Source organism: Lathamus discolor, chromosome 6 (genome assembly GCF_037157495.1).
Source record: "Lathamus discolor isolate bLatDis1 chromosome 6, bLatDis1.hap1, whole genome shotgun sequence".
Lineage (NCBI taxonomy): Eukaryota > Metazoa > Chordata > Aves > Psittaciformes > Psittacidae > Lathamus > Lathamus discolor.
In genome coordinates, this window is record NC_088889.1 from 46,171,161 (window position 1) to 46,187,612 (window position 16,452).

The 16,452-nt window shown below is 38.5% G+C and overlaps 1 protein-coding gene across 8 annotated transcripts in view; it reads right to left on the reverse strand.

The window, feature by feature from the left end:
• The window catches only part of MEIS2 (Meis homeobox 2), a 174,255-nt gene that overhangs the window by 143,641 nt on the left and 14,162 nt on the right, over positions 1–16,452 (reverse strand). For all 8 annotated transcript variants that reach the window (XM_065686595.1, XM_065686594.1, XM_065686589.1 and 5 more), the window contains one exon: positions 13,832–13,946. In XM_065686595.1, coding sequence (XP_065542667.1) covers positions 13,832–13,946 — 115 coding nt within the window. The remainder of the gene's footprint in view (positions 1–13,831; positions 13,947–16,452) is intronic.

The window sequence follows — 16,452 nt, forward strand, 5'->3', positions numbered from 1 at the left end:
CAAAATAGAGAACCATCAGTAAGTGGTAAATCTGAGGTGGGAGGAATTAGGAAGGCAGCTCCAAGCTGAAAAATTCTGATTTGTGCTATTTAAGCAATGTTCCATCTTCTTTAACCAGGAGTGTAAAATTAGACAGGGAGTTCATGCAAGTTTCCGAATTTTACGCTCGTAAATTATTTAAAACCTTAGCACCAAGTCCTGCAATAAAATTATATGCATGTATTCATCATGTTCAGTTCTGCTGGACTGTCTGCAAATGGGGGCTGCCTTAAATCTAGGTATGCCCAATTTACAGCTGCATGTGGAAAGGTATTCATCATATTCAGTTCTGCTGGACTGTCTGCAAATGGGGGCTGCCTTAAATCTAGGTATGCCCAACTTACAGCTGCATGTGGAAAGGCTCAAGGAAAGTTTAAACAAATGTAATTGCTTAAACAAGTGTAGCCACAATAAGCTGGTGGGCATAACTCAAGATTATAAAGGAAAAAGCACTCTTTACTGATCTAAGAATTAAGTGCCAGGGTTGTCAAAAAATTTCATGGTACAAATCACATCTTAATAGGGAATTTTCTGAATTCCCTTCTCCCACTTTCATGGCTGCTCCAGCAATCCTTGTCAGTTATAGCAAATGCTCTGTTTACATAAGAAAGTAGAAGACCCCAATCCTAGCCTGTGCATGAGAAATGTTTAGTGCCAAGGGTGTACAAAGGTAACCATCCATAAAATAATTTGAGCTCTTTCCACAAGTTATGCGGCTGGCAGTTTAGGACAGTACTTGGCGCAAGTTTGAGCATCTGGAGTTCACAATGGACTTCAGGCTCAGAGCAGCTGGGAAGTCAGTGGAGCAGCAGGAAACCACTTTGTCTTTCTCTTTCCTTTGCTCCCTACCCAGGCTGTAGGTAGGAATAGGGTCACCAAGCCATTATGCCAATTCTGCCACCAGACAATTTCCCTGTGTTCACTCCTTATGCTGGGGTAAAGATAGCTTCACAAACAATACAAACTCAGCCAAGCTCTGGGGCTGTCACTTATAAGCCATCCATATATAACAGTAGATAATGAAGAATTTTCTACTTCCAGCTCCACACATACCTGCACACGAGGTGAATTTCTATATTTAGTACAAATAACAGCAGCCAAATTCCTTAAAGTTAATTTTGAGTTTACTGCATAAGTCTATTCTCTCCAGCAGATTTGAATAAGTGTTAGTATTTCAAGAAATTAATTAAACTGAAAGCACAAATTAATTTTTCTCTGAGGTTCACATTAACATTTCAAAATCATCAAAGGAAAAAAGTAATTCAAAAATTTCCTGTATAAATAATAAAAAATCTAGTGTTTATTATTATGTGCCCTCTAAAATGTAAGGCATGATGAAATTTTGTTCAGAAATATTAGGAAGTATTAGACCTTTATGGATGTCTTTTCGTAGATCCTATGAGTCTTAATGGCAGTAATTTCTACGGGAATTGACAAAAAATTAATAGTTTTTTTCTGTGTGTTTATTTTTTAAGATATGAGAATCATGCTTTATTTCCATTTATGTGGATGCATTTGACCCAAACTTTGCATATCTGAAAGCAGCAGTGCCCCTGTTATTGCAAGAAGGATCAGGATCTTATGTGAATAGTGTCTTCCTCTTCTTTCCTCCAAGAAGGAAGAACTGCTTTTAACTGATTTCCACCCCCTTCCTTTAAACCTCTGGACAGTCCATCACTGACTCATAAACAAAAGACAAACCTTTCATAAGGGCTGTAACTGTGACCAAAACACCCAGTTGGTGCATTTGAAAATGTTATTTTAAGTTCTGTAGAAACTTAAATTACTGAATCTAGATCGGTATGCTTTTTAAGAGTAAGAGCAGTATTAAGAGTAAAACAGTTACACAAAATGTTATAAATTTTCCCCTCTCCCCCAGAATGGATATACTGCATTTCATCGTTAAGAAAAACCTTCTAAATATGAAGCAGACTATTCATAAAACTGCTGCCAGTTCAGACGCCCTAAGCTTTCATTCTTAGCCACCACTGCCTGTGTACATGCTGAAAACTCTTAGGCAACAGTGCAAGGGGTATGATAGACCTTCTCATGCCAGGATGAGAAAAATCAATGTCCATGTTTAAGACAGAACTACTGATGTGAAGGTCACTAAACAGCCTGTTCTATAGCCCTAGAGTACTAAGAAAATCCTAAAGAAGAAAAATAATAATTAAAAAAAAAAAAACAAAGAACAAAAAAAACCCAAAACCAAATCAAACAAACAAACAAACAAACAAACAAAAAAAAAAAAAGCCAAATCAAAACCCCACAAAATGACAGTGTATTGCACAATCTTGTTCTGCAACATCCAACATTACCCATAGATGCCTAAGACCTAAATATGAACACAGAATCCTATTTAGTGATTTTAGTCAATAGATAGTGTGACTGGAACATCTGGAGTTCGCAATGTAATACAGACTAATAGTGATTAGTCTATATTACTATGCTTGTCTTAATCTATGTTAGTAGTCTTAGTCTATGTTACTATGCTTGTTCAGGGAGAGAGTAAAACAAAACAAACCATCCAACCAACCAAAAACCTAGTAAACAAGGAATACATATATATATACTGATACAACAATTTTTTAAACATTGGAAACTTTACTTTAGACTTATCATCGTTTTGCTGATATCACTAAAGAACCCTATCATCTTTCATTTTTCACTTAATAAGTCTTATTAATTGAAAACAATACAGAGTTCTGTGCAAAAAGTTCTGTTCACTTATTTTCACCTTTGTTGAAAAAAGAGGAAGCGTTAAAATAAGCAACTCAATTTACAAATGCAGCATATCCAGCACTGCTTTTGTGAAATTCAGGGAGGCCAATAGAAGAAAGCACTTGAATTTTCTACATAACCTTGCGTTCCTGGAGTATCAGAGCAGTCCGACAACAGATGATCACTTCAAACCATTCACAAAATATCTAAGTACCCTTGTGCCCCTTGTACAGATTATAGGTGGGAAGAATTCTACATCAGAGAGGGCATGTTACTTACATGAAGTCCTATCAGATTTGGTTCTGCATTTAGTAGCTCCTGGGTAGACAGCTATATCCTTACTTCATGCCAACAAACTGAGGAGATACAGGCAGGCCACCAAATTAACAGATGTGTTCCCATTGGTCATACTTGTTATTTGGATCATGCCTACAGCTAGCAGGATAGTTAGGATGGCCATCACTGTTTCTTGTTATCATCCTCTCCGTATGACTATACTGCTTTATTATAGTTCCCATAACGTCAGAAAGCTGCAAGTCTAAGTTTCTAGTTTTCACATGTACGCTTTTATTCTTGCAGACATTTTAAAGTACCCATTTACGTCTACTGCATGCATGACAATTTGCACAAGCCAGTGGAAACCTCTGGTTAAAATGGTAAGCATTTATTTGAAGGTGATATCCTAAATATATAGATGTTAATCTGATTTTAAAAATCCTCGGTTTATCAAGACTTATGTGTACATGGCTTAATTTTTTGTGAATAAAAAATCTACAATAGTTTAAGTGAAGAAAGAAGTTAGAAAATAGGAGAAATTATTCACTTCAACCTATAGAAATCTTCCTGCACTCGCAGATCTAACTTTAACAATCTCTAGTACCAGTTAATTAAAAGAACCATACAAGTTTGAGAAAGACAAAAGTATATCTAGACATCACAGCTGGGTTTGTTAGTACCCTGTGCTCAGTTATGTAAATGAGAAGTAGTTTTACAAATTGAAAGCAAAGTTTTACACTAATTCAAAACCAGACTTGTTTGACAAATTAGAACTACAAACAAATGTGTCAAATCACATTAAGAGACAATTAAAGATAGCAGTCAAATTTCCTTCACCTATTTCACCAGATATAAAAACTGCTCAGAAGCTGGAGTAATAATGGAGTGGTTAGTACTCCTAGGCAAAGACAAGACAGAGAGACAAAAGGCCCACATGTTACACTGTGTAGTGCCATAACGCAGTGTTTGATGCTCTAGAGGGCCTTCAACAAGTACTGTACTGGCAAAAATCAATTGAAAATCAGCATGATAACAGAGCATCAGTTGCCCTGTAATAGCCTTTAGCCCCAAGGCTATGTGGGACCCTTTCATCTGCCAGGCTGCCCTGATGCTAGGGGAGCCTGGCCTGGCCTCCTCTCCCTGAGCATTCTGGAAGTGTTCTCCCCGCCTTTTACCTACTGCGTTCACCTTTGTGCTGCCTTTGGCTAGGATAGAGTTAATTTTCTTTCTGGTAGCTAGCATGGGGCTATGTTCAGGATTTTTTCTGAAAACAGTGTTGATAGTACAGGGATGTTTTCATTACTGCTGAGCAGTGCTTACACAAGGTCAAGGCCTTTTCTGCTCCTCACTCTACCCCACCAGCGAGTAGGCTGGGGGTGCACAAGAGGTTGGAGGAGACACAGCTGGGACAGCTGACCCCAACTGACCCAAGGGGAATTCCGTACTATATGGCACTATGGTCAGTTTATAAATCTGGGGGAAGAAGTCAGAAGTGGGACATTCAGAGTTACAGTGCTTGTCTTCCAAAGTAACTGTGACATGCGAGGGAGCCCTCATTTCCTGGAGATGGTTGAACACCTACCTGCTGATAGAAAGTGGTGAATTAATTCCTTGTTTTGCTTGCATGCACAGCTTTCGCTTTATCCATTAAACTGTCTTTATCTCAACCAATGAGTTTTCTTACTTTTACCCTTCTGATTCTCTCTCCCATCCTGCCAGGGGGGAGTAAGCAAGCGGCTGTGTGGGGCTTAGTTGCTGGCTGGGGTTAAACCACAACAACCTTGCACAGTAAAGACAGCTGACAGCATCACTGGATCTTTTAAGCTTTCAAAAATGGAGTTTTATTTTTCTTGGCACAGGCTTGGAGGCTTTATATTTTCTTTTCTCTTTTTTTTTTTTTTTAATTCTTTTTAAATTAATAAATTTCTCCTTTAAGTAAACCTACTGATTTTGGACTGCAAACATCCTCAGCTTGAAGATCCGTCCAACACTATGGCTGAATACACAGAGGTGTTTCCTCTGTCATGTTTAACAAAGTACAACTCAAGAAGTAAAAGAGAAAGAAACACTGTTCAATTCCATACGAATTGTTTGCATGCAACAAAGTGGGCCTACAAATATTTCATTCATATGGTAGCTTTAATCTCAATATTTCTTTAATTACTTTCCAACAATATCTGGTTTCTGTTGAATTTACACTAGTATTTGGCATTTGGTGCAACCCCAAAAAGATAAGATACATATGTCCCCTATTCACAGTCTTGGCATTTTTACCTTAACTCAGGCACTGAAGTGATTGGTTTGAAAAATTACCTTGCCGATTAGCTGGGTTTTCTGGTAAGCATATAGTGTTAATCCTTAAATTCCGAATATGACATAAGGTGTACAAATGTTCTGTCTGACCCAACAGCAACATATCACGGCTTAAGGAGGACATGTACACTGATCTCTGTGAGCAAAGAAAGAGCTAATTGGGAGTTAGATTCAGTGTGATTATCAGCTTGTTTATGATAAGGGAGTACTCTTCTGAAAAGCACTGTAAATTCATCCCTGGTTGTGGTGTTAAACCACAGCTCATATCTGCCTGCCCCCCCCCCCCCCTTTTATTTTTGTTTGGTTAGAAGGGGCTTTAAACTATTTTCAGCAGATTAAGTGTCAAGCTTTGATTTTCTTCCATCTTAAAAAATAAATCAGCCACATGAGCCTGATGTCAAATTTCACTTTCTAATAGAAGAAAGGCACATTTGAAGTGTTTACTATAAGAACACATTTGGGTAATTTTTCCCCATGTCATTATGAACATTAGACTGACCCAATTAATATGAAATGTTTCTATGCTGCTGGAACAGACCGTGTTACAGAAAGAGCCATTTGCACAACCTGTTCATGATTATGGGCCATAAGGACACAAAGATGGCATAGACATTTGTGGACCATCTGAATTCTTACAGGGGAAGGGGAAAGAGGAAGAAAAAAAAAAGGATGTTAGCTGAATGTTGTGGGTCATGTTTTTTAATCCAGAGTATTGGACATGTAACACAGCAACAAGAGCTGATCATTTTGTTTAATCACCTTTTGGATCTTTGCCAGATGGTCTCTATTGAGAGCGCTGCAAACAGAGAGAGATGAACTGCGTCTAACATGCCACTAGAGCTTTCCCGTAAATGTCTGAGAACTGAATCCAACCAGAATTTAGTCTCGGAGCAGAAAGGGATACATTTAAAAACTATGTGCATTAACTATACTTTTCCCCATAGAATCCTCACTTGGCATGAATAATTTACCCTCTCTTATGCTAATGGGATCATGAAAGTATCCCTGTGTCTTTAGTGCAGCTATTCTCAGCTTTCAGTAATTACCCCACCCAGTGAAAATAACATGGCTTCTGCAGCTGAATGGCCTACTAGTACCTGGCAATTAGAAAGATCATGGCTGACAGAGAAGCGGTCCAGAGATGGACACACAAGCTCCGGCAGCCTGAGGAGCAGTTTGAAAAATTAAAGGCCTTCCACTGTGAACATTTCCGTAGTTGCTTAGGATGAGCATGGAGAGAGCAGCTCCTTCAAGGGCATTTCTATTTTTTAAAGATGGCACAGAGGATTCTAATGCACTGTCCGGGCACCCTAATATTAAGGAATAACAACATTTCTTGGTCGTCAACAGTTAAAATAAAGCTTGTGGCTTTTTTTAAATTAGTGCCATCTTTATATACAAGAGGGAGAGAATTAAAAAGTCAATTAATGTGTGTCCTTCAGTATCTGACAATTTTATCAGCTACACAAAGGAAAATTCTGTAGTATTCCATTAACCAAAAGTTTTTAAAACCCACTATAAAGAACCAGGCTTTGACCTCTGTCCATAGCACTCCATGCTAGGTAGTTCACTATGTAAAAATTATCAGGCTAAAACATCTGGGAAAGAAAGCTATGAAACAGCAGGGAATGTGGCTGGTTTATTGTTTATCTTTTGTTTATGAGGCAGTATTCAAGTTTAATTACTACTCTAAATTAAATTCTAACAGGCATCAGGAGACATCTCTTTACATGACTAAGTTGAAAAAAAAAAAATAATAAAATAAATCCAGAGATTCCAACACTAGATCTTTCAAATAACTTGGCATATATAGGAAGAAATTACTCAGTCTGTAACAACACAGGAAGACATTTAAGCACTAGCTACTGTATGTTTGAATGTGTTGTGTTATGAAACCTTTAGTATTGTAGCAAACATAGAATTATAATTTAGCAAATGGAATGTTATCTGACGTTTGGAGGCAAACTGGGTTAGACTGAATAGGATCCGAGATGGGAAGAACAGCCTAAGGGGCAATTCTACTTTTTTCATTTTGAAATGCAAGTACATAAATATATGTGTATGCACACACGTGTATACACATACATATATCTAAAACCACCCAGAAACATGAAGTCAGAAGCAAACCTCTCAACCGCAACTATCTCTTCAGTAAAATTGTTTAGTTATTTTCTCTGAACATTCACCTGCCAAAAGGAGGAGAGTTGGCTATGTCTACCATAACAGTAAGTGACCAGTTGTGGATGAACTTAGCTGTAGGAAAAAATAAAAGTTGAAAGCAACTAGCAAAAGATTATTCCAGATGGCATCTGTCATATTGTATTTAGGGTTATTTTAAAGAGATTACTGCCACTATGAAAACATTCCACTGACAGAGTTTTCCTGTGCTGAATTTGAAACCCCAGCACAACATATCACAAATATGGAACTAAATGATTTCTAATGCATATATAAATTTTTATTTATACCTAAATATAAAAACCCCAAATGGATTAAAAGCTAAGAGTGAGGTAAGAATCTTAAATACAAGTATAATATGTTAAACCACCACCTTCTCCATTCTAAGCTTTAGTTCAACAAAATGTGAGGAATCTGCAGTTCCCACCAGCCAGATTATTAGCAAAACTGTACAGTGAAGCAAAGATTCACTATGAAATTTCAATACTATTTATGGAATAGAGAATAGGGACATAAATGTTCAGCGACCCCAACAGTCAAATAAAAACTGCAAAAAGATGTATTTGTTCATGTAATAGGAAGAAAAGACAGGATGTGAGGATATTAAAATGTGACTATATTTAGCTAAGCTGGTTCTGGCATCATTATGGTTAATGTGCATGTGGTGTGCAGTGTGAGCTCAGCAGTTACTGGGCCAACTGTCTCAGTATTTCTGGGAATTCTGCCTATTCACAGTGCAGGGATTGTTCAATTGCTGCAAAATGTACAAAATGAATTTTACAAAAATGAATTGTAAGGAAGGCCCCATTACAACGATTTTACAGCTAAGATGTCAACATCAATTTTTCTTTCATGCATAGCTAATGATTAAAACAACATATTCCATTTGCCTAAGAATTTATTTCATATTGGCACATCAAAATATTGAAATACAAAGTTATCTTTACTCTACCCTTATTATTCATTGCTGCTGAACCCACACCATTGTTCAAACCATGAAAAAATAAAGCAAACTTGGCAAGAAATACTTAAAACAAAGGCTAATCAATATTCTCCAATTTGTCAACATCTCAATTACAGCAATGGAAAAAATGTAAATTTCATGTGCTTTGAACACTAAGGGGTCTATTCTTCTGTCAGTGCACATGCATAACTCCCATCACCATTAATGGGAATTACTCATACATATCAACACAAGGACGGGCCCCTCAAACTTGAAAGGAAAAGATGAATTAATAAGGGCTACTCTCTTCCTGCATCTTCCTCAGCTGAAAAAAGTCATTGTTCTTTAAGAGTTTTTCATACTTTATACAGTTCACCTTTATGAGAGCTGTGCCTTCTGTAATAATGCCCCTCCACTGAAGCATTATTTATTAGCAAGTTTGATTTTTTGCAGTCTGGATATTTGAGCACTTCTATTAGGAATTTCCTTTCTTACAAAAAGTGGCTCTTTTCCAATAAAACCGTGCCCTATAGCTTTGAGGTAAAAATACAAAGGAACAAAAATATATTCTGAATCCTTATGATAAATATGTGTACTAGCTTCAGCAGGCTTACCTATACATACAGAACTAGGAAAAAGAAGTTGTAGCATTAGCTTTTGGATATTAAGCTTTCGGAGACTTTGCATGAGTGTGTTATTTCGTTAACAACAACTTATCCTTCTCCTTTTCCTCCCTATTGGAGTTTGGTTCAAAGCTTTACAGAGTTTCTGTAGAGTTTCTATACTAGGACAGGCCTTTGGGCATTATCAGCTAGTTTTGTAAACAGATTTGATTTGTATAATATAATTATTACAAGATGGTATATAATGGAGAAGTATAGTACCTAATTTTTCCAACATGCACCAATCCAGAGAGCTAACCTGGGATGAACACATAATTGCAGCTAATATCTTAGTGGACTTTGCCCCAGACCAGATGATAAGTCTTTGCCACAGAAAACTATTGTGGTTAAACCTGTGGGACAGACATCAAGCTGTCAGAAAAGTGTTTCAAAACTACTTTAACATATTCTTCTAGAGAGTAGACTACATTATATATAAAGGGGCAGATCTTCATTCAGCACAAGTAGTTCCATTAAAAAAAACAACAACAACAAAAAAGCCAAAAAAAAACCCCACACCAAATCAAAAAAAAACATACAACAATGAACTACTCGCATGGGTAAAGCAAAGTGGATGTGATGCCCATTTGTATTTTTACTGCTGCATAACTTAGAAGAAGTTTCTTGTTTCTGGCTTCTCACTTATGGTCAAGTTTATCACCCCAGGTCTGATCCTAAAAAGATGCTGAACTTCCTGAAAGGTCCTGAAGGAACATAGCTTTCGTCTGTCTTGGCTGAATCAGGCCCTTTGAGTGACTGAACTAAGAATATGACAAATCAGGTATACAATCCCAGTATCATAAAATATGAAACTATTCCCTAGTGCTTTCCTGTAGACCACATGTTTTTAAACCTTAAAAAGATTTATTTCTCACTTTTCATGCATAATCTGACATATTCATTATTTGAAATATCTCATAAAGAGATTAAATAGGAATTAAAGTCTGGAAGCATCATATCCATCACTGGGATACAAACTGATAAAGAATTCTAGATGTCATTTAGCCTTGAACGTAAAGGCAGTGGCTGTTTTCACTTTGTTTCACAAAGAATAAGGTAAACACAATACCCCAGAAGACTTTCAGATGTGTTTTTCCCTGCTCCAAAGAAAAGGGTGGATGATAAAGCTACACACACCTTTTAATCTTCCACTTAGGGTTTTTACACATGTATTCCCTAGCAAAAACCCCAGGGTCATCTCTCTCCCCTCCCCTTCTCTTAGCCCCTTTCCTGCCATCTCCCTTGCTATAACTCAGCTAACCCAACAGAACCAGTCAGTTTTAAATTTCAGTTGGGACCCCGGTGACCTGTTAATGAATCTACAGAGAGGAGAAAAACTCACAGTGTTGAGTTATGCCTGGTGTTGCTAGCTGACTTGGAGTCAGAAATGCTTGAAGCGTTAACGTAATTGCAAGAATGTGAAAAATGAAGCGTTGGGCTCCTGAGCAAAGCGAAAGGTCAAAGCAAGCCCTACACAAAACAAGTCTCTGGAAGATGGCCTCATTAGACCATTAAATCAGCTTCTTCTTTTTCTCCTTTGTAAGATGTTTAGAGTGTTTTATTTTTATTATTGGATATATTCAACTCTTTCCATGGCAGGGGGAAAGTTGATCAGGCCCACTACACAATTGCTAATCTTTAAAATGGTATTACACAGCGTTGATCTGCATTTGTGGAGCTAAACTGTAATAAAGTCAATAAATGCCTGGTAGATTACAGGTCTCTAGTACTTTGGTTCGCTAGATGATCAATAAGTTGTATAGCTTAGTTCTCTGTTGAACAAGTGAGGTGACATGTTAAGAACAACATAGACACTCACCACTAATAAAATTAGGATAATCTTTCAACATTTACTGCCTGAAGGCTCCTTTCTTAACTCTTTATATGCCAGCATGTTTCTAATAATATCAGACACCAACTAGATTAACCCTTTTGATGCCAAAGGGCATTCACTCACTGTTGTGGAGAAACTGTCCTCCATAAACAGACAAAATGCCTATACCTTTAAGAATTATGGATGGGTACTCCTGTGTAATAAATAGACAGACCTCACACAGAGAAAGCCCACAAAAATTATGTCATCACTCACCCTACTGCTTTCTACCACCACACCTCCCCCCCCCAAAAAAAATAAAATCACAAGCCATACATCATAGACTTAAGGAAAGCAAAGACTCCTGGAAAGAGTGTTCTCAAGAGCCAGAAGAGACTGACTGTAGCTTGAATCAATCTCTGCTGCCACCAGGCATCAGTGAAGGAGACCGTAAGTTGCTAATGTAACTCAAGATTCTCTAAGGAGCTCCCATTCCCAAGAAATCCTTTGGGGCAAGTGGAATATGGGAAGCTGCACTTGTGGAAGGTCTTGAATGAAACCTTAACTTGGGAAACCAAGTTAACCCCAAAAAGTAACCACACCAGAATAGCTCAAGAGGGCATCCACCTTTCTTGATATTGCCTGGGACTGACTTGCTGCCAGTTCACAAGTTATGAAGTAAATCCTGCTCCCCCTCAAGGAAACAAGGAAAACTCAATACAGGCCTCCCTCTCTTTAATCTTTCCCAAGGCTGAGGGGGGAGAGCAATCCAAAGCTGTCTCCAATGGGAATTTTGCCGCTGCTGTAGTATCATACATCTTTCAGCTGCCAGCAGCTGAGTGGAATGCTGATTTGCCACTGGACGACTGCTTTCCTTTAAAAGGTCCAACAGAGCACAAAAGGGAGCATACTAGTGATGTTTTAGCCTGCTAGGCTGGGCAGCACTAGTGACTGATTTCTGGCCCTTCAGCAGTTGTTCTCCTGCAGAAATGAGTGTAACAGGTTTAAATTGTACATATTACAGGAAACCTCAGTCTCTAATGGGAAGTTGGCATAGCTAACTTTTCCAGCTACTTTTTCTTATGCTTAGCAATACTTCTCGAGCACCCCGAGTTACGTTACAAGAAATCAGAGACTAGTGAAGTGCAAGATCTCTGGATGTCAATACAAGGTATTTCTTTAGAGCAAGCACTGCTCAATGAAGAAACTCTTCTCATTTCTAAGGTGTTGCTGGTGCAGAGTGGAGATACAGGTGTGAGAAATTTCTTCCCTAAGGGTGGAATGAAGGCACTGCGGCAGACAACTAAAAGGAATCATTTTTGAGTATGCAAATGATCGTCTGCTACACGAAGCATCTTAGCCACAATATACAATGTATGGCCAGCTAACAGACATAACACCTATTCACTGCTTAGCGGTCAAGCTCTCTCTTTATTAGCTGATGAAGCTGTAATGGTTCACACTGGGCCTGGTACAGCTCTAATCCAATCACACATGTGATTCATGTTGGAGCTGGATCACACCTTGTGGTATGGTTGCATTCTATCAGCAATAAAATTAACAAATGTATAAACAATTCATACAAATAGGAGACAAACCCAAACCACTCTACCAGAAACAAACTTTGCAAGTTCCTAGAATCGCAACGGGTATGACACCAGATCGTGAGACAGACGAGGGGATGGAGCTCTGTGCCAAACAGTGGGCCACGTGAGAGACATGAAATCACATATCTGCTCTGCTGCCTAAGTGTGGCAAATACTGTGGTGGGAAGCGGTCTGCGGTGCAAGGCTAGTCACCACAGCTCTCACCCTGAAGGCTGCTTCTCTCTCCAGTTTTGGAATCCCACACAGCTAGTTGGATAGCAAACCTCTCAGCTGGATCTGTTTGGCATGTGTAACCCCCAAGTGGGGGAAACAGAGTGGCAAAATGTTGCAGATGCAGGAGGTGGAGGAAGCATATCAGAAGACCTTGTAATGTCTTGTTAGCTAAGACTTACATGTTTACAAAAAAAAAACAACCCCAAGAACAGAGCTCACCTTAAATTTTGGTCTTAAAAAAATCAATTCCAATTTGATCCAAGAGTGACAGTAGACCATCTTTCCCAACTTTTAGCACCTGAGGCTTGATTCTTATACCTTCTGGAGTCACTTCTAACAAGCAAGTGTAACACACTATCATATCAGAATGACAGACTTTGACACTCACTCAGCATGGACGCAAATGGCCACACACAAGGCGCAATTCAGTAGGAAATAAAACAAAAAACTCGGAGATAATAATCAAACCTCCCAAACCCTTAAGAAGGCTTCACTGTATAGATGCAGCAGAGGTTTCACAGTTCAGGTACCTCTCTCTTTACCATTCTGAATCCAGATTTTCAGAAGCAGAAGCAAGTTTGTACAAGCAAACATTGCAAGAAACATTTTTCTGTCCAGTTCGGGCTTTGCTTCTGCTTTAGATAATTTAGCAGCTTCAAAACCTCATATAGGAGTCACTTCCCTAGTGAACACTACAGGTTAAATTCTCCATCTATAACCCAGCTCAAACAACTGCATCACAGCTGGAAAGTATGTCTGTCATTATATTTACTTACACCACACAAAAATAAACTGTAGATAACCAAATTTGTAAAGGAATTGGCAGAACTAATCAATTGTTATTACAAAGCTTGTTTGAAGATTAGATATTTCACTTTGAAATAATAATAAAATGCAGCTAAGTAGGTTAGGAAAAGGAAATACCGTCTCCCTAAGTTACAGCTGATTATACTGCAAGTCTGCCACTCCATGTTTACTCTAAGGCAGATGTACTGATATAATAAAAAAAGCTGGAGTTATTTTAGTCATGCCTACTTTACGGAGGGAAAAAAGTTTGACCTTTTACCTTGCTCGCTGCTGTTGTCTCCACTCTGGGAAGCGTGGCCCCCACTGGAGGGCCCCGGTGTGCCTGCCGAGTGCGTTGAGGTTGCATCATCGTGGTCTCTCCAAGATGAAGGATTCTGGTGTCAGAGTGCCAAGGAATTTTTTCCACAGTTCCCATTCCAATGAAGCAAATGAAGAACAGAAAGAAAACCAGGAGAAAAGGGAGGAGGGAGGAAAAGCATACACATTAGCATTTGTGAAATGTGCCAAACACCAGCACTGTTTGCACGGTGTAATAATTTTTCAGCAAAGACAAGCAGAGGAGGTACAAAGATTTAGTTGGTGAAATAAATGATAGATACTTTTCTTATTTAAATTTTCCAAATACTGGTCTGGATTTATTTGTTTAAATAGTTCTGCAGAAGAATGTTTCAGTAGAGTAAGAAAAAAAAAAAGTTCCTTAATGACCTATACAGAAGGGTAGGGAATGAGCACCAACCTGCACATTTACAATACTAGGTGTTCACATTAAGATCAGGATAGTTGGTGTACAAACTATGTCTCCTCACTCTGTTTTTGCATACTGACTAGAGATGGGAGGGGAGAGGAAGAGGAGAAAAACTGTTTCAATAAGTAGAGAAGAATGTGTACGGGAGAGGAGCATGTCCTCACACCCTACCCTCTCTCTCACCCATTTGAATGCTAGAAAATTTCAAAGAAATGCAAAGTTGTGAGGAAAAAAGTAAGCTTTCTCTGAAAGATGTTACATACCAGGGAAGATACTTCCTCACCCCCCACTACCACCTTGATATGACACATTTCAAAAGACTTTCTAGGTGCATCACTCTAACAGTTCACTTACAAGTATTGTCAAGAATAACCACCAGGTGATTATATAAAATAACATGTATAGTGATTTTTATGTAATTCTTTCTACATTACTATGCATAAAACATGACAAAAGGGAATGCAGAAGACAGACATACGAAGTTTGCAAAACTTGGTTAAGTAAGACCTCAGCTACTGTATTTTAGTCACATAATTCATGCATGCTTTCTAATTTATTAGGTATTGGCTTTCCCGGGGCAAAGAGCTGCTATTTAAAGGGCTAAGTGAGGAAAACTGAATGTTACAGTTTAGCGCTACTTTGTTGAGTGTATTCTCCTCCTGTACTCCTCCCCTTTCCTGATCATTCCCAATACCCTGCTGTTGCTTAAAGGAAAACAGGAATTCTACTGTACAGGAAGAGCTTTATCAGCACCACATGAAGGCAGGCAAGAGATGGAATTTCCTCTGGCAGAAAAAGAGAGCAAGAACACATGAAACAGATCAGACTAGGGGCTGGACCTGCATTATTTGTCACCTGTATGTGGCAAGTTAAATCAAGTGCATTATAATAATTCTACACAAAGCAAACAAAAAAATCCCTCCTCAAAAAATAAAAACAAAAACAAAACAAAACAAATGAAAAACACAAATCAAAACAAAATTGCTTCTGAGGTTTGAGTGTGTCTTAAATCTGCGTTGTGAAATAACACCAGACTATTAAAGCACGTGGAAACCCTGGAAGCAGCAAGCTACAGGCTTGAGTAAGTTCTTTGAGCACGACTGATTCTGACCTCATCTACCCTGACGTGTAGTAGGAATAAGTTCAACAAAACCAACCGATTCGCCCATTGTAAAATTCAGTGTAAGAGTGATTGGAATCAGGTCCCAAAATATATATTGAAACATCTCAAAGTAATCTCCTAGCGCTGATTAGTACCACATGCTCTATAGCAGTGCAAAATAGAACTGCCAAATAACGGCTTGCTACAATACCCAGTAACATAAATCTAATGGTCCTGACCCGAAGCGCAGCAGAGACAAAGGGAAGAGCTCACAACTTCAAAAGGTTCCCAGCAAAGCCCTAGGTGACAAAAAGGTAAGAAGGATCCAAATTCCCTTCACCTTACACAGACACACACATGCACCCATGTACGTGATTCCATGGGAAGGAGATATGAGTAAAATCAGAAGACAGTCCAGGATTTAAAATTTGCCTAACCTGTTAATGCAACATACAGCACAACAGCACTTACAGCACAAAACCACCACCCCCTTCCAAACCCTAGAGGACTGATCTACTTTTCCTCACACGGAACCATAACAGGAAAACAAAAAAACAAAAAAACAAAACACAAACCAAAAATTTGTATTTTATATTCACTGAGGTTGTGGTATTAATTAGATCTCAGAAATCACTATTTATACTGCAGTCCCCCACTGTTTCATTTCAAAAAACCAACCCAAAACATAAGCATTTTATAAAGTCAGGTGGAAACACAGAGAGATAAGAGCTCTTGAAAGTTCAAGCAACCCAGATGTTACTAAAAAGGACAAAAAAGTTGAAAATAAGGTTAACAAAGAGTTCAGATAGAAATAAAATGCAAAACCTGAGCAAGTTTCTTTACAGCCTGGATTAAAATGCAGCTATGCCTATGAGCTTCTCTTTTTATCTCTGAGTTAGGAAGCCACTCAAATAGCTTCAAGCTGAAGGCAAACAGCAGACAGGAGCTCTTCAGCCCTCTGCAGCCTCTTAGCGTCAGCTGTTTGCCGGATGGTAATAAGATAAAGAGCTAGAAGAAATACATGAAAAAAAGA